The sequence below is a fragment of the Phaenicophaeus curvirostris genome, chromosome Z (genome assembly GCF_032191515.1).
Source record: "Phaenicophaeus curvirostris isolate KB17595 chromosome Z, BPBGC_Pcur_1.0, whole genome shotgun sequence".
NCBI lineage: Eukaryota > Metazoa > Chordata > Aves > Cuculiformes > Cuculidae > Phaenicophaeus > Phaenicophaeus curvirostris.
Window position 1 is genome coordinate 48,883,255 of NC_091431.1, and position 18,038 is coordinate 48,901,292.

Sequence of the window (18,038 nt, forward strand, 5' to 3'; positions counted from 1 at the left end):
AGGCAAAAATAAATAAATCCATGTGAATCTTTAGCAGCTCAAAGATCATTGCCACTAAACCAACTGATTCCTATGATGAGATGACTGCACTGCACTTTGCAAGGTTTTTGGTGTGGTCTTCCATGGTATCCTAGTATCAAAATTGGTGAGCTAGAGATTGGATACATAGACGGTCAAAGAGCTGTTGCCTGGTTACTCACTGTGGCCCTCACAGACAGTAACTGAGACTCATAGAGTTTAATGTCTCTGTTAATGATCTGGATGACAGCAAGTTCACCTTCAGCAAGCCTGCCAATGTTACCAAGCCAAGTGATGGTAGATACAGCAGAGAGCATGCTGAGTGGAAGCTATTTCCCAACATGCTGGAGAAATGGGATGGCAGGAACCTCAGAAAGTTTAACAAGGACAGGTCCAGAGTCCTGGTAGAGAATAACCTCCTGCAACACTCCTGAAAGTGGGATAAGTGGTTGGAAATTAACTTTGCAGAGAATATTTCGGTGTTATCTGCAACTGACTCATGGGATGATATAAAGAAGATAGAGCCAGACTCGTCCTGGAAGTGCACAGTGACAGTACTGGAGGCAAAAGGCACAAATCAGAACTTGGAAATAAGAAACAGTATTCACTGGAAAATTTCCATTGCACTGGAACAGATTTCCCTGAGAGACTGTGGAGTTTTCATCCTTCAGAGATACTCTAAACTCAACTGGTCAATGTCCTGAACTGTCTGATCTAGTAGGACCCATTTTGAACAAGAAGTTGGATTAGATGACCCCCAGAGATCCCTTCCAACCTCAGTTATCCTGTGATTTTACAATTATATAAATATTGTATCCTCTTCAGCTGCTGAAATCTGTTTTCCTTTGTCAGTCAGACTATCTGTAATTTCCATGGTAACAAGAGGAATTCCTCTTTCTAATTTTTTCCCTACAGGTTGGGCTAACAGAAGGCAAAGGAATTCCTGATTACTACAGGATTATCTTTTTTTCTCCACTGTTCTATGCAATTCACTTACACTATTAGGGGGGATCTTGGAAGAAAACATTCAGCAAATTGTCTACATAGTGGCTGTTAGTGCCAGTAAAAAGTACGGACAGACATTTCATCTTCTCTGTGTTGCTTATTGCACCAAAGGGGCTAGAGAAAAGGAAACTACTCTCATCTGCTTTACCAGAATCTGATTAGCAATCTCCCACATGAGAACAACCTGACTGCAAAAAAGTTATTCCTGATTGACACTAAAGGAAGACTAAGTTCACCATAAAAAGACAATGAAGTTACATTCCTGAGTTTAAAACCACAAACCAACAAATAGTTAAACATTTAACACGCCCTGCTGGGGAAAAGCACAATTGGGCTTTAGATATCTACTGAAATCTTTTATCCCATTGCTCTGACTTTGTGTTGATTTTTAACTGATTTTGAAAGATAACTCAGTTTCAGCAGTACTAGCTGCCATTTACCTTAATAATTTTCAGATTGCATCCCACATAGCTACAAAAAGGGAAACGTCAGCTATATTTACAGTGTCAAGAGAGACAACATTTTTTTCCTTAAGCTTTCATCTTGTTTGCTCCCTTAAAAACACTAAAAATTAATAGAAAAGAATTTCCTGGGGAAAACTCTGAAACACTTAGATAAAATAGAAGGAAATGACAGTGAAAGAGAATGACAGGCCTGTGTGTCAGGGATGGGGGTGGGAGACTTCGAATTATGAAGCAGAGGGTAAGAAGCAAAGTGTTTCTTCATAGTCATGAAAATAATGTCATGAAAAGTCATGACATTAATAATCATTTGTATAGGACAAGAAATGTGCATGACTGTACTGTAAAAGATAAACAAATAGATTGATCTGTCATTTTAAAGGAAAGGAAAAGTCAAAGAAACACAGTACTTCATATGTAACCACTACAGCTTTCAAGTTTTAGAGAACAGCTGAAGTTCTTGTAAAGTCAGGAGTGGCTACTGTTGGGAAACACTTTCTGGATAGCTTCTGTTGGAAAAGCTGTTTCAGATCAATGTGTTCCTCTCCTGCAAAGTTGTATTAATTTCAGTGAAAATTTCTGCAGACAGAAAGGGATTTGCTTCAGAAAAGATTCAGATTGCATTTTGGAATCTATTCTAAAAAGAAAAAAAAGTTACTTGATGTCATTAGATGATATTACATAAGTAATGCAAGATGTGTTCATAAATATTTCTGTGCGTCTGTTATGTTATGTTTCTTGCCATCACTAGCTCTTCATTTGTCTATCTTAACTTGTGTCTTATACTTGATTTACACTGAAGCATTTTGGGGAGAAGAAGTTGGCATACATGCTACTTACCATTATCCAGGTAAGTTAGCTGCTCAATAAGAAACCAATCTCCTTGCATAACAAACAGAGAAAGAGATCCCAGTGTTAGTTTTCTGTGATGGTGATTCACAAGAAAAGGGAGAGTGGATTAGGAAGCTGAGTCAATTACTGTCCTCCATTTGTTAAAGGGGAATCCTACCAATACTTGAGCTCAGAAAGCAGTTTTATTAAGGCAATGTGTAAAATCCAAACAAGCAGCTTGCTCATGCTCCTTTCTCATTAATTAATTGAGTCAGGTCTCTTACTTGATTCCTCAACTGGACTAGCTAGGGATATGCCACACTCCCAGGTAATAAAGCATTAGGAAATCAAAGTGTTTGAGAGTCACATTTAAAAGTAACTGCTGTTGAAAGTGAATGGGGCAGAAGGATCACATTGTTATACCCTTCTGTTTTATATATCATTAGCTGGAGATACTTTTCAGAACAACGCTGAATGCCTATTACATACAGCTTCAAGCATGTCAGTATAGATCAATTTTAGGGATGTCAAGAAGAAATATTTATGTTTCAGACATAGAAAAAGACACTCAGGGATGTGAAACCAAATTAATTTTAAAATAGATAATGTAAACTGAATTTAATTTCCATGTAGCTTCATTCAAATTCAGAAGGAATTCAGTCTAATCAAATTCACACTACCTTAGCATCTAACAATATAAAACTGTAAGAATGTTGTACTTTAAATGTGCATCTTTATGTGATTCGTATTCATCCTCTCAATTCTGATGACACTGTCAACCTGACAGTGGAATTCCTGTATATTTTAACTTATTCTATTTTAATAAATACAGCACTTAGAGGCTGAAAGATGCTGTTACTTGTCAGGGTTCATAATTTTCACGTATTGGTGATCTCAAATCTCAGTCTGAGTGGCTAGTAGATTCTAGCTAGTAGATATAACCTCACTGAGCAAATAATTAAACTTTTGTTTAACAACAAATGAAACAAGATGTTAAGGAAAGCTTGGGCTGTAACAGGCAAAAAGCTTTCTCTGGGACATTTTGACAGAGATGATGGGTTCAGATTGCATCATAAAGGTCTATATGTGTGAATGTGAAGTGAACCTAACAAAAATGTAGTTAAAATGAGCAAGGACCAATCAAGGAAGTACTAGCAGCATGGCCCTGGAAGAAATGCAAAGAGGGAGAGAAAGTTCTAATTTTGGACAGAATTCTGGCTTTAAACAGATTTGATTTTCTGAACAAAGAAACTGCCTCCTTTTGTTTGTCTTTACTTTATTCAAAGAGACAGAAATCTGTGTACCTTATTTGTAAATTGAGAGAAAAGCACACCCCATATCTCAAACTCTCCAGGTTTATCTTTTTTTACATCAATAGTCTTGGCTGAAAGCAGAATTATTTGCCTGGGGTACTTGACATTTGTTTGATAACTACTGGTTTTCTAAAATCCATTGCCTTTGTTAACCTGCTTCTTAGATTCTACAGCTACAGGTTGGTACTTGGCAGAAAAAATGGTCAGTTCAAGAATCTAAACACCACTTGGATTTTTTCTCCGCGAATATGGTGCATTGCTGTAAATAGCGGAATAAGCCATGATATGTTCCTCTCCCTGCACTGTGCTGTGGTGATGTGGAACACCTGCCCAAGAAAAGCACAGAATCATAGAATCATTTAGGCTGGTAAAGACATGTGAAATCATTGGTTCCAATCATAAGCCTAACATTGCCAAGTTCACCACTAAACCATGTCTCTAAACACCACCTCTACATGTCTTTTAAGTACCTTCAGGGACAGTGACTCAGTCACTTCCCAGGGCAGCCTGTTTCAATGCTTGACTACCTATTCAGTGAAGAATTTTTCCCTAACAGCAGGTCTAAACCTCCCCTGGTACAACTTGAGGCCATTTCCCCTCGTTCTATCACTTGTCTCTTGGGTGAAGAGATACATACCCACCTGGCTAAAACCTCCTTTCAGGTAGTTGTAAAGGATGGTAAGGTCTCCCCTCACCTTCTTTTTCTCCAGATTGTACAACCCCATTTCCTCAGCCACTCCTCATAGCACTTGCGCTCCAGACCCTTGACCATCTTTGCCACGCTTCTTTGAATGTGCTCTAGCACCTCAATGTCTTTCTTGTAGTGAGGAGCCTAAAACTGAGCACAGAATTCAAAGTGCAGCCTCACCAGCATGAAGTATATGAAGATGATCACCTCCCTGTCCTTCTGGCCACACAGCTTCTCATAGAAGCCAGGATGCTGTTGGCCTTCTTGGCCAGGTGGGCACACTGCTGGCTCGTATCTAGCCAGCTGACAACCAGGACTCACAGGTCCTTTTCTGCCAGGCAACTTTCCAGCCACTCTTCCCCAAGCCTGTAGCACTGCATGGCATTGTCGTGACTGAAATGCAGGACCTGGCACTCAGCCTTGTTGAATTTCATACAATTGGCCTCAGCCCATCAATCCAGCCTGGCTAGATCCCTCTGCAGAGCCTACCTTTCCTCAATCAGATCAACACTCCCAGCTAACTTGGTGTCATCTGCAAACTTACTGAGGGGATTGTTAGCACAAGGTCCTAATTCCTGACTGAAGAACCCTGGGTTCTGGCTTGAGCTGTTTTCAGCCAATGTGAACCAATGTTCTCCTCTGTGACACAGCAGCTTTGTGAGAATGCCCCATGCCTGAGCATGCCTTTCTGTCTTCCTGGAAAACCAGTGGAAATGATCAGCAAAAGGTGAAAAATGCTCATGGTGTTCTGACTCAAAAATAACATGGTCACAATGAGGAAGCAGCTTGGAGGGGAAGTTATTCCACCTCAAACTTACTCTTCTATGAATATTCTTACTTTGTTCTTACTGTGGATTTCTTACCTTTCTGGCTTAGACAAATACACTGTACATAATGGAGTCTAGAACTGGATGTTACTGAACTTCCAAGGACTTTAATTTCCCTAAATGCTGTGTTGCCACTGACTTTGATTTTCAGTTACTCAGCTGAACAGTATGCTAGATTTCCAGTGTTTAGCACCTCTTTTTCAGGGTTGGAGTGCAAGACAGTCTCACAGCTACACTTACAATACAATGGCGTAACAAACACTGAGAGTGAGTTAAAATCATGGGATTGTGAGGGTACTAGTGGAAACAGAGTACCTTTGTTTCAGTTGAAAACTAAAATATAGGCTCCTCATTTCTTTCCTGCTGCTATTCCAAACCTCTCCTTCCCCTTCAGATAAGGAACTAGGGAGAGCCTTATACAAACACCTGGTCTGAATTTGTGCCTTGGTGTTCCTAGATATGACAGACAGGTTTTCTAACTTGCTGTTCTCCAGGAAGAATCAGCTGTTCTCCAGAATCAGCTCCAGTGACTAGACAGATAAAACCCATTGCAGGCTGATGTAGCTTTTTTAAAACAGGATTAAGAGTTCCCAAGAACACAGAAAGGGAGAGGAAGAAACTGATCTCATATAAAAAGTTTAACCAACAGATGATGAAGTGCTTTCTAATAGGTTAGCATTTTTTACAGCAAAGTGAATATAATCAAACTCTACAGTGACACCTTGAATCCCAGTTTAGATTACCACTTCCCATGGACCTTTTTATTTACCAAGGATTTCCAGATCGCATATTCGAATATGAATATGAGGTAAGTGCTACTATAGGAGCTGTAACAGCAATTCTCTATTGCAAAAACTTTCTTCTCTCTTTCCAGGACTTGCCATGGGTGATGTGATTTTGCTACTGGCTAGCACAACGAAACTCAACTACAGTCTCCAGACAAACCCCATATCTTTACATGGTCAAATTGTTCTATATCCAGCTCATCATCTTTGACTGCCTGCACTGCTGCTCAGGCAGAAGAAGAAGGAAGTTTGCATGTCAGGAGGATTGCTTCCTATTGCAGCATGAATAACCCAACTGGTAGCAAGTTGGCTGTGTGCCATTCAAAATTTAACAGCCAAGCCAAACCAGGTCAGGTTTGCATTTTACCAGGGTAATGCTGTCTAGTCAGACACCAGCACTGGAGCACTTTCAGAATAAAGTCTGCTCAGTCATGGAAGAGGAAGATAGAGCAAAGGAAATTTGGCTGTCAGACACCTTGTTTTATCTTCTATTGTAAATAGCCAACTGGCAGCTGATCAGGCATTCAAAGTTGAAAGGTCTAGTGGCACCTGTTTTAGGTACATCCCTTCCTCTGTTAATAGGCTAAAAGTGTAAGCATCAGGCAGCAGCCTTAACGGACAACTAAAAGCCATCTTCCATTTCAGCTGCATGGTGAACTACATTGATCCCTAAGTACTGCATGTACACCCTGACTATGGGCACACAGCTCTCAGATTGATATTGTCATCACTAGTGGATGAAGCAGCCGTTGTTCTGGCTGTCAGGCCCAACTAGCTGCCTGTTGAAGATATGGAACAGATCTAGGATGCTGTTCACATGTGCTGAATTGGCTCTATTTAGTCCTCTTTACTCATATGTATTACAATTGTTTTGAGGTAAAGTGAAACTCAGTTCTGAAAGTCAACCCAACTTTCCTGTGATCTGTTTTTTAAAAATTCACCCCTTTAAAAACAACAACCCTGAGAAAGCTAAAGACAAGAGAATTAAAATTTTCATTTAAATATGGAGAATGCAATCACATCCACCATTAATGGGAAGTTAATATCACCTTCTTGCACAGTTAACCTCAATATGTGCTTCAGCTGCACAGTTAGGGCAGCATGCAGTTTTGTTCTGTATTTTAATTTGGTCTTACAGTCTGACTAACATAATGACCTACTGCTTACCACCTGAAGAGAGAGTGTGCCAGTTGCATCTGCTGAGAGGAAAGAACAAAAACAAGTGAAGAAAGAGCCGAATTGAAAAAAAAAGACTGCTAGAAAAGACACGAAGCACAGTCTGATGGCACTTGAGGCCAGTGATGCTATTCCTCCTCTCATAAAGGAGAGCTCATAATAACAAAATATATACCCTAACAGCATGTTGAGGTTGTAAAGTCAAACACCCAAAGATCAGCAGAAGACAAGTAGAGAGGGTGGAGAAGCAGGTTTGTGACCAGAAGAGGAATGACTTCGAGCAACTCCATCAGTGTGGAAAATGAGTGAGCTCAGTCACTCAGTGATGGAGATTCTTCAGTGGGAACATCAAGGCAGAGAGAAGCAGCCAGGAGCACTGGAGGGAAGAAATTCCGCTACTCCAATGCATGGAGAAAAACCCGAGGTTTTGATATGTAACCTTGCTTTAAAGGTGTTTGAAATATTCAGCAAAAAAAAAAGGAAGAGCATAAGAACTAGCTATCCTTGTTACTGAAGGCGTTATGAGAGCGGCTTGTACCCTGCAGTAGTGAAGGATCTCAGAAAGTGGAGGTAGGGCTAAGTGAAGGGAGAGCCAGAAGTGAAATACACAATTGCATCTCAGTTACGACTGCATGTTTCTCCCTTGATAAGCTCTGTTCCCAAGACTATTCATGCTTTCCTGAAAGGCGTATTTCTTAAAATCTTTCCTGCCAATGCACAGAACAGGTCAAAACAGGACCCTGTCTCTTGCAGCCACCTAGACTGAGCTTTATGGAAGAAAGTATAAATGCTTACTCATGGTAGAAGCCATGCATAGACAATGTGGTCCCCTTTTGTACAACTTTTGCATCCCTTCCTTCCACCAGGAGGAAACTGACCCCAGTGTCCCAAACTTGATGTGAGCCACTGTGCAGCCCTGGCAGCTGTGGTGTGACCACATCTGCACTATCCTGCCTCACAATCCATTCTGCTTTTTGGCTGTGGGGTGGTTGCCTCCTGTGGAGTAATGGTAGCAAGCATGTACAACCTACTATTATTCTGAGCAACCTCAGACATTTCTATAGAAAATATTTCAGAGTGGCGTTAGTTTTGTTGATTTCTAATCTGATTGATCATGTGAAGTCTGCCTTATACAATCCTTTCAAGAACTGGCAAGGTAGCTAATGCCAGCTTAATCAAAACTCTCATTAGGGGACAGGTTTTTTGGGGGGGTTGCACCCTTAAGTAAGAGCACATTTCTTTCTAAGCTGCCAGGTAGTGTTTGCATGTGTGTTTATCAGAACTATGTCATCTTGGACCTGTCTGGTCTTGGTGCTGTTTTCATAGACTTCCAAAAGAGATTATGCTATGCACAATCCTGTTTCACTTTTAGTGTAACTTTCTTCCCAGCAAGACTCCATTTTTGTCAGTTTTTACTACATTTACCTGGCTGACTGGAGAGTTGATTCTCCCTCCTGTACAAATGTTTTACATACTGATTTTAAAAATTATCTTAGTCTATGAAACAGATAAAAAAGATCAGAGTCAGTGTTTCTAGGAAAGACCTGTAGCTTGTAGTAGAAAATTGCAAGGTCTGTAAAGAATTAAGAAGCTTGCAGAATTCTATAGCAAGATATCACTCTCTATTCATAGATGTGTTTCTGGGTCTATATCTGTCACTTAACTTGCTAAACTATATTTCTTCTAAAGACATTTCTGTGGCACTTTATCAGTATTCTTAACGCTATCCCTATCTCTGTTAATTTTAGAATAGCTATCCATAGGGTAGAAATACATTCCTTGCCTTCACACAACCCCATTACTCTCATTTTACAGCACCCTGTCTTTCAGTTAGCTTATTAATGTCTTGATCACAATTTATTCTGTAACTATTTTCCATTCAGAACTGTCAGGGTACTTAAGTACTGAAAAAAGTACAGTGCTAACAGACAATCTAATGTGACTGACTCTTCTCAGAGATATCCCATATAATTTGTCTAACCGTGGCTGGTTTTCCTTTTAATGATTTACCACTTCCTGTCATATCATTGCTATTATGTTGGCTCTCTCCACAAAAATACTTTAGATATATTGAGCCTTTTACCATTCGCTGCAGACACATAAAAGCTTGGTGAGAACACCCAAGAAGCTCTTTCTCTTCTACTTAATTTCTGCTTGTTTAAAGACATAAATGAGCTCAGTTTCCAAAAAAAAAGAAAAGAAAAAAAAAATTGTGAAAAGGACTGAAGATATATTTTTCTAAAATATAAGTTTGTGACTGGCAATGGGGAAACTCTGAGATTCTCTAACACTGAATCACACAGGAATGAACTAGGTCACTCCCCAACATATCCTCCTCCTTCTCATGCAGAGGTAGCTTATTACCTTCATAGTGGCTGTTACCTGCAATACAAATAGAAGGAAAAAAAGAAAATAATAAAACAGGGGAAAAAAAAAGACCTAGTTCTGTTTCATTTAGTCTCTTGCCTGTGTGTCAAGGGTTTGTATGAACCTTCTTGCACTTTTTAAGAAATATAACTCTGTGAATTAGAAACTGAATATCTCTATTTTCCTTATTACTTGAGTTATTTTATAGTCAACATTCCAGTTGCTTTTTCTTTGTGCTCAAAACCAGCTTAAAGTGTTCTCTGTAACGTCTGATGATCCCAATTCCACCAGGATGTCATTAAATTAACATATCCAAGAGTATATTCATCACCTAAAAGTGATGCTTTCCACTAGAAAAAGAAACTTTGAGCCTCTGAGTTCAGAGTCTTATCCTTATTCCTTAATTTATAAAGGTGTTCCTACTTTTTTAATGTCAATCTTATAACCCATCTGGTTGTTTCTTTCCTCTCTCTTTACATGATGCAGATCTTTGAAACCTCTTTAAGGTAAAGATTGTGTCTTTCCTTTTTGGCTTGTTTGAGGACAAATTAACAAATATCATATTCATTTCAGAGTATTCTTTATGTCTTCCCTGCAGTCTGTAACAGTAGAGTGATGTCTCAACTTCAGAGGGCCTCACAGTTACTCTGCCTTTGTCTTCTAACTAGTCTTCCACCATTTATTTAGGTTTCCCTTTACAAGGACCACACTCTGGTGCTGTTGAGTGAAGAATGAACTCGTCAGACCAACCCCATGCATTTACTATAATAAATACATACAGTGCCAAGAACTCCAGATCCATTTCAATGCCAAGTATAGCAGCTTTTCCAGTACATATTTATTTGCTTAAATTAATACAAAATTAATACAATACATCATACATGCTTTTACCATTGAAAGAGAAAGGCAGAAACTTAATATTCACAGGTAGTTGATCCTTTCTTCAAGCTGGGGCTTTAAACAGGAAGCCAGTCTTCTAAATGTAGTAAACATATACCAAGTTATTTGCAAAATGTTTTAGCAGTAGAAAATGTTAGCTCTGTTACATCTTGTTCAGCAAAGCAGACATGACTTATTTTCAAAAACTGTTAATCGTTATCTAAAACTTCTTGGAATAATACATATATTACTCATATTACTTCTGAACTGTAGACTCATCACAGCAGAACCCTGCAGCACCATATGAAGAGAGAAATCAGGGACTAGCTAGTAGACCAAGACAGAGTTGTAAAAAGGTGGGTGCAGTAACATTACTTGCTCTTTCCAGTAACTTGTTTTACTGAACATGGCACAGGACAAAATTCTATTACAATAATATCATAAGGTGTTTTATCCTTTGAGCTGCTGAACACAGACATCCTGTCTTTGTCATAGACAGGAGGCTACTCCGTAGCCAGGAGAACTGAAATTCACAAGAAATGGCCGAATCCTGGTGGTTAGTCTCAAAATAGCTTGTTCCAGGATTACCTACGACTTCACTTTCTCCTTCAATACTTCATCTTTCTTTACCCTCAGGCTTTACTAGCCCAACTTTTTACTTCTCATCCACCTATTCTGTTCTGTACAGTGTCTTATAGAATTCTCCCTGCTGCCCTTAACAGCATAAAAGCCTCTAATTTAACAAACTATTTGCCTTCTCTTGCCCAGACACATTATGATGTAGCCAATTTACATTTCCTGAGCAGGGCTTCTTGAAGTACCTAAGTTTGCATGAGTTTCTAAAGCATCTCAGCTGTCTAAGTTTGTGGCCACTCTTACTTGCTCTGATGAGGATCCAAGGGGATAAAGTTAGGCTTCATGTAATAATACAGGGAAATGGCCTGGAAGTAATTTAATATAGAAGTGATGAAAATTGGGCTTTTATTTCAAGAGTTACCACAAGTTTAAAACCCAAATAGCAGAGAAAAGTCAGACAAATACCTTTTTTTCCACTACATATCAAGAAGGTAGATAGACTCAGATTAGGAAGGAGCATAAAGGAAAATTTATCCTCCAAAGTCCAGGACACAGGCAATATGTCTACAGGACTTCTGAGCTTCTATCCAAAGCAAAAGAAGGAAGCTATTTCCTCGAAAATTAGGAATGGGAAATAACTTCATTATGAGAGCAAATATCTATGAAGCATTTTCAAAGCTATTAAAAAGCAAAGGCTGTTACTGTCTGTTCCCAAAACAGTGCCAACATAAATAGCTTGAAAATAACTTACGTTTGAAAAGCAAGGTGCTTCACAATGAAGGCTGTTATTTCACTTTTAATTTGTCCCTTGGGGCCTCTTCGTAACAAGTGTTTTAGACCCAGCCACATTATGTTATGCAGTGGGGAGCATTATCATCTCCTAATCTCTTTGCTTGGGTCACTTGGCACTGTATCCTTATCACAGTAATAGTTTTGTTTGTAATTTCTCTGACTGGTGATTGATGATTTTAGATGAGTTCTTTACTATTCTAACATGAATTGGCCTAGGGTGTTTATGAATTAGCTTGGTGTGACTATGCAACTGGGCACAGTCTCAAGGCCTCATTCTAATGCAATATTCTCTGCTTTCTAGGAAGGATTCAAGAAAAGGTATTCATACTACAGATTATTCCCAAATAACATGGATATTCTGGGGCCTCTGCTTTCCACCTGGTGGTATGTGGTTGTGAGTTGCTTTTGCTAAAATTAGAAGTGAGTTTGTTAGAAGTGGATAAATTAGCTGCAATGATGACTGTGTGATTGAAAGTGTTTGGGTTAACCATTCAGACAACCCAGACCGATTGATATGTAATCGTTCTCTCTGTCTCGATAAGGGTCACCTAGGTGTTCCATATCACTCTCCAATGCCTAAACAGGGTTCTGCAGTACAAGGCCTGCATGCCTTCACTGAGGTGAAGGTACCTGCTAACTTCAACTCACCTCATGATCACTGTTCTAGAAATTGCAGACAGGTTCCTGTTTCCTTGCTTATTCTTCTTATCATAGGACCTAATATGGCTGCAAAGTGGAGCGGACTGTCCCTGAATAATGCACAACTAGAAATTATACCACCTTGAGAAAGCCATTTCTAAAAGTCAGTGGTTTTCATCTCCTGGATGTATACATTCTCAAATAGCTTTCGTCTGGTAGAGACAAGATATTGCCTGGAAGGTAACTGAAGGACTTGTTTCCATTTCTAAGATATAATCTCCTAGACCATGCTGAATTCCCACCTGATAATTTCGCTTCTAGTCTAAGAAAGACTTAAACACATTACACTGAAAATTTTCTGATTCTTATTCTTCACAACACTATCTTCCTTGAAAGAAAGTTTGTTCCTTTTTCAGGAGGAGTTATCTTGTATTGGAACCAAGGAAGTTGAATGTGTATGATAAAAGACTTCATAACTTAAAAACATGAATTAAACCTCATTTTGAAAGACATCATTAATTCTAGGCCAAAAGTGACCTACATTCCACTTTGATTTGGTATATCCTTTTTATTTAAAAAAAATACGTACATTAGCTATAGAGTTAATTACACTTAGAAGAGTCACACGTATTTTACTGCTTCTTTAGTCAACAGCTTTTTCTGCTCTACATTCAGTGTCTTTATTTTGCCATGTTTGAGCCCTTAAAAAGGAAGCCACCTTTGTTAAACTTACACAAACCCAGTTTTATATGATGAAGAAGGGCTGGTGCCTGGTGCCCTGTGAACACCAATTCACTAGTAAGTGTGAGAATCATTAGTTCTCTAAGGTGAGTGGTTTCTTAAAACAGCAGTGAGCTGGAGCTACGTGACTCTAGTTTGAGCAAGCTGTAAGTATATAACTTATGTATTTAATTATAACTTGCTATGTATTGAACATGATAGCAAGGTATTTAAAGCCAAAAACTTAGTGGGTAAGTGAAGAAGGTAGTAATATTTGGAAAAGATGTACCATATATATGTATTTTAGACTTCTGGGCTGACATGTCGGAATGACATAGGACTAACTAAACAACTTACTAAACTTTTATTTCATTGTAAGCAATAGAATGGCATGGGGCTGTTTTCTATCTGTCTTGAAAATGTATGAATTAAGGTGCTGGTCAAACTATGCATGCGGTTAATGGAATGTGCTTAATGGAATATTCTTTAAGCAACTGTGTACTGAACATATAATTGTATGGGAATTAGTGGATGAGAAGCTGAGAATGACTCAGTAAAAATAACATGAGTGGAATTCTTTTGAAATGGTCATGCCATGGTGATAAGGGAAAGTTTCTGAGTCCCATAAAGGGAAATCCAAAATCAGTTTTCCTCTTTAAGGTACTGCTTCTGTAAGGGCCCTATTTTGGCACACCTTCTAAAATAAAATCTGATCAGACCTGTGTATTTCAAAATCATCCTTGCTAGCCAAGATAAACTGAAGGGATAAAAGGCAAAAATGTATCATTTTCTCAATGAAATTACTCACATTTCTTTATGTGTAATTACAGCAAGACCTGCAAAAGCTATATGCTGTTGCTGCTCACAAGATGTATTAGTCTGAGCAGACAGCAGAACAAAATGTCTATGCAGTCCATACTACTTCACTTAAAGAACTGCTGAATGCTCCTATATTGACTGAAACACACCAAATCATGCTCATCCCTTGTGCCAGAGGAAAAGCTTCTGAGACTATGATAAATTCGAGTCCTTTCAAAGCCTTACAATGTTATGCTTCATTATCTCACAAGGCATTAGTATTTCTTGTTAATTTGCTTCCTGTTTCTCACTGTAAGTGGTTGAACTAACAGTCACTTCAGTAAATGAAAGTATTTGAACCATGTTAGGTCTAAGGGTGACTGCACTGTTATGCACACTATATTTAATAACACTATTGCTTATACTGTGAAATACTTAGTATTTTCAATTTTTTTGAGACCTATGGTTATAAGTGTTCATATATATTTAGTCACATAATAAATCAAAAGCTGAAGTATGTTGCTTTTTGATAGTTAGGAAATTGTGTATAATTCTCTACCACCCCAGATAAAGGAAAATAAACTTCTGTACCTACTCCATTGTCTGCTTACACATCAAATGTTTAAGTATAAAAATGTTATTGTTCAGTATCTATTGCATTTCTTGGTGACCTTGAACTGCTTTATACTTTTGATGTATGTGTTTTACGTTAAATTGTTTTTATTAGTTTGGTTTGTTTATTTCTAAAGACTATTACAAAATTCCAGGATTTGGTAAATTACAGTTTATATTAAAAGCTATCTGATCCCCATTTTCCACTTGGTTTAAAATGTTCATTTTAAATGCCCATAAGCATTGTTTGTTTTTCCATTTTTCTTTCCAGCAATTCTTTCAGACTTTTGTTTCTGTGCTTGAAATACAAGTAATCAGAGAGAGAGTGACCAAGTCTGGCCTTTTCAAAAGATCTAAATCTGACGTACTCTTTGTTGTTTGCAAGGTCTCTCTCTCCTTGGCCCTCCTGTTTGTCCAACTTTTCTATTCTCTTCTCCAGTCCTCCCTCACTTAGCACTTCTTCCTTCTCATTGCAGGACTCTTTGAAGTCCTTCATCATGCACTCAGGTTTGCTGGACAGATCTTGAGCCATGTACAGCTTGTTGTCGTCGTGGTTGTACATGGCAGGGCTGTACTGCTCTGCCTCATAGCAGTTGTCTTCCTCTTCTTCCTGACATGAGCTTCCCTTGGCACTCTCACCATCTGAATGAAATGAGATTCCCTTCCCTTGGCTTTTCTGGGAAAGATCAAAGGGCTCTTCCTGTTCCAAGTTTCTCAAGACATTTGTCTGTGACAGACCAATTCTTCCTCTTCCAAAACCTTGTAGTGGTTTGAGAGAAGGAGAAAAGGAACAATTTATATATAGCAAATTTTATTACACAATACATGGTTAAAAAACAAAACAAGAGGCGGCCTTCTATTTCATTCTTTACTTTTGTCTTCCACCCAGCTATCTCCAAGTACTTTACTGTTTACATCTCATGGCATCTCCTTTGAGATGCTGTTAAAAGGAGTACTATTGTACACACTTCACAGCCAGGTCAGGACACACAGAACATCGCTGTACATGCCAGACACTTGATGAGGGAGCTAGGAATAAAAGTGAAGTGGCCTGGCCTCTTGTAAACTAATTTTGGCAGTGAACCTACCCACTTCCTCCTTCCTACTCCTTTTTAAATGACAACTTTGATCTAAAGCATAACATGCCATTATCAAAGACCCAGGTTTTGTACACTTTTTTTCCAGAGAAGTGAAAGAGATTGAAAACATGTTACTGTGTTTGTTCTATGGACACTCTGGTTAAAAGTTACTACTTTAAAAGTTAAAAGACCATCAAGTCTTGGCAATCTATGTTGTCCACTCTCCTTCATTTTTCCTCTTTCATTGCCTGAGAAGCCATTCATGGCACTTAAAGGCTCTATACATTAGCAACATCTTCAGCTTGAGGAATTTATTATAAACAAATGATAATTTTGAGTAGCGCAGTGTAAGTCTGAATGTAGTCCTGGATCTAGTTTGTCTTAATATCTGTCAGAGTGTCTCCTTTCTTGCTGGAAATCAAGATGTTACCCGGGTGGCTTGTGTCAACTCAAATACGCTCTAAGCATCAGGATGTACAGAAGAAATTTCAGATACTGCAGGCATAGTGTGGCTTAATTAAAAGAATAGTGACTGTACTGGGGTGAGGATTTCACCCAATAGCAAGTATCTTTAAAAGCCATTATTTTACTTGCTCTGGTTTGTTTTGTTTTTAACCTCTTAGTGATTAAATCTAGTTTCTCCAGAATATGCAGATAGGGCTACTCACACTCAATACAGCCGCTACTTTGCAACAGGTTGTATTTGTTAAAATGGTTCATGAGCAGGTGGCAGCCCTTACAATTTATCTTGTGTCTGACAAGCCTCATAAGGTGAAGAATCTCTAGACACTGAAAACCTCTTAGGCTGTCTTCCATTACAAGTAATTGTGTAGCTGCCATGTTGCTGTAGGAGATTTATAGGGGGAAAAAAAGAGCCATGTATTTCAAAACCTGTTAGGATCTTTGTAAATTTTGTGCCAAATGTCATTAGAGTATGTGTTTTACATATGCACAAAGCTGCCCTGTATCTTGAGTTTGAGAAACACCAAGAAATCTTACTCACGAAAGAATTATTTATCCAGAAAGTCTTAACAAACAGAATATCTTGGATGTGTGAACTCTTAAAATAACAATCCTGCCCAATTTCCCCACTTATTTAGATAACATTGGCATATGTACACAAGTGAGACTGACTTTAGGAAGCGTGAAATAGGAAATGCTTTGCAGGATACCCTAAGCAGTCAAAAATCCATAAACTTTGATATGGAAGAAGAGCATCTCCTCCTGTTCACGTGCATCTTTATAAACTGGGTCTCAAGCCTATGGCATTCACCCAGCGTCAGCAAAGTCAGCATGCTACAGAACAACCAAGGCTCCTTGACATAGAGGCATTCGGGCTTCCATTCTCATTCCAGACTGGAGTCCAATATGCAGTGAGCAAGACCCATGAAATCCTCTAGATTTTTTTGCTTCTGTCAGCTTTGAATGAATTTATGATTTACGATGTACCTCAAACATGAGAGAAAAAATATAAGCTCCTAACCAGATGTGTGTGGGGAAAACTGTCTGCTTGTCTGTGACTGGCTGCGGTCTGCCAGCCTCTGGGAATCCAGCCCCTTGAAACTGTAACATCTGTTCCAAAATAAAGGAATTATACTTTCAGTCAGGAAGATCATGTGTTCCAATCATTCCTCTGGCCAGCTTCATGTGCCACAGCCTCACTAACACTGAGTCTCTACCAGCTCACTCAGGGTATCCACATGCTGAGAGAATCTCTTTGGTAATGTGGATGTTGTACCTTCTCACAGTGATGTATGGGGAGCCCTGGGCTTAAGTACAAGAATGTTTTGCATGGCTTGAAAAAATCTCTGCTCTCAGACTACTGACCATGTTCTTCCTAACACCCGATGACTGCAATTTAGTGTGTTAAAATTATTTCATGTTCATAAATACTGTCTCATTTTGCCTCCCACTATTCCTTCTTCTCAGACTGTACCTCTCTGTCACCGCCTATCTAGTCTGAAAGGGTCACTGCCTTTGCAATCTCTGATCTGTAACATTGGAGTAAATAGACAGTTAACAACCTCTCAGGCTTATGAGAGTCAATCTTTTCCAATAGCATTGGATATATGGTACAATATCGTGGATCTTTGGTGCAAAGCCCATTTGGGTTTACTCACACACATCTTCAAGACTTTCAGGGAACAACCTTGTGAAAAAGATTACCTTGAGAATGAAATCCTCTTTCCATGACCCCATGCTTGACTTTCATGTGCCTGGTTAGGTTCCCTTTCAAGGTGAATTTGCTGGGACAGTAGAGGCACTTGAAAGGCTTACTGTCTGAGTGCAAGTGCATATGTCCCATTAAATTGTGCATTCTGTTAAATTCCTTTCCACAGAGCTGGAAAAACAGTAAAGATGCAAATAATTAGTTTGAAGGGATACTTCCGTGGGGACCATTTCAAAAGGAAATAGAACCTAGTCTGCTCAATTTAAGCCATGGCAGCTTCTGGCTGCAATTTTTTGAAAGAT

At 38.9% G+C, this 18,038-nt stretch overlaps 1 protein-coding gene across 2 annotated transcripts in view; it reads right to left on the bottom strand.

Moving 5' to 3' along the window:
* Positions 1–14,571: 14,571 nt before the first annotated feature.
* Positions 14,572–18,038, bottom strand: part of ZNF366 (zinc finger protein 366) — a 32,189-nt gene continuing 28,722 nt past the window's right edge. For both annotated transcript variants that reach the window (XM_069881134.1, XM_069881135.1), the window contains exons 4-5: positions 17,733–17,907; positions 14,572–15,246 (exon numbers count right to left, since the gene is read on the bottom strand). In XM_069881134.1, the coding sequence (XP_069737235.1) occupies positions 14,714–15,246; positions 17,733–17,907 (708 nt within the window). In that variant the 3' untranslated portion in view covers positions 14,572–14,713. The remainder of the gene's footprint in view (positions 15,247–17,732; positions 17,908–18,038) is intronic.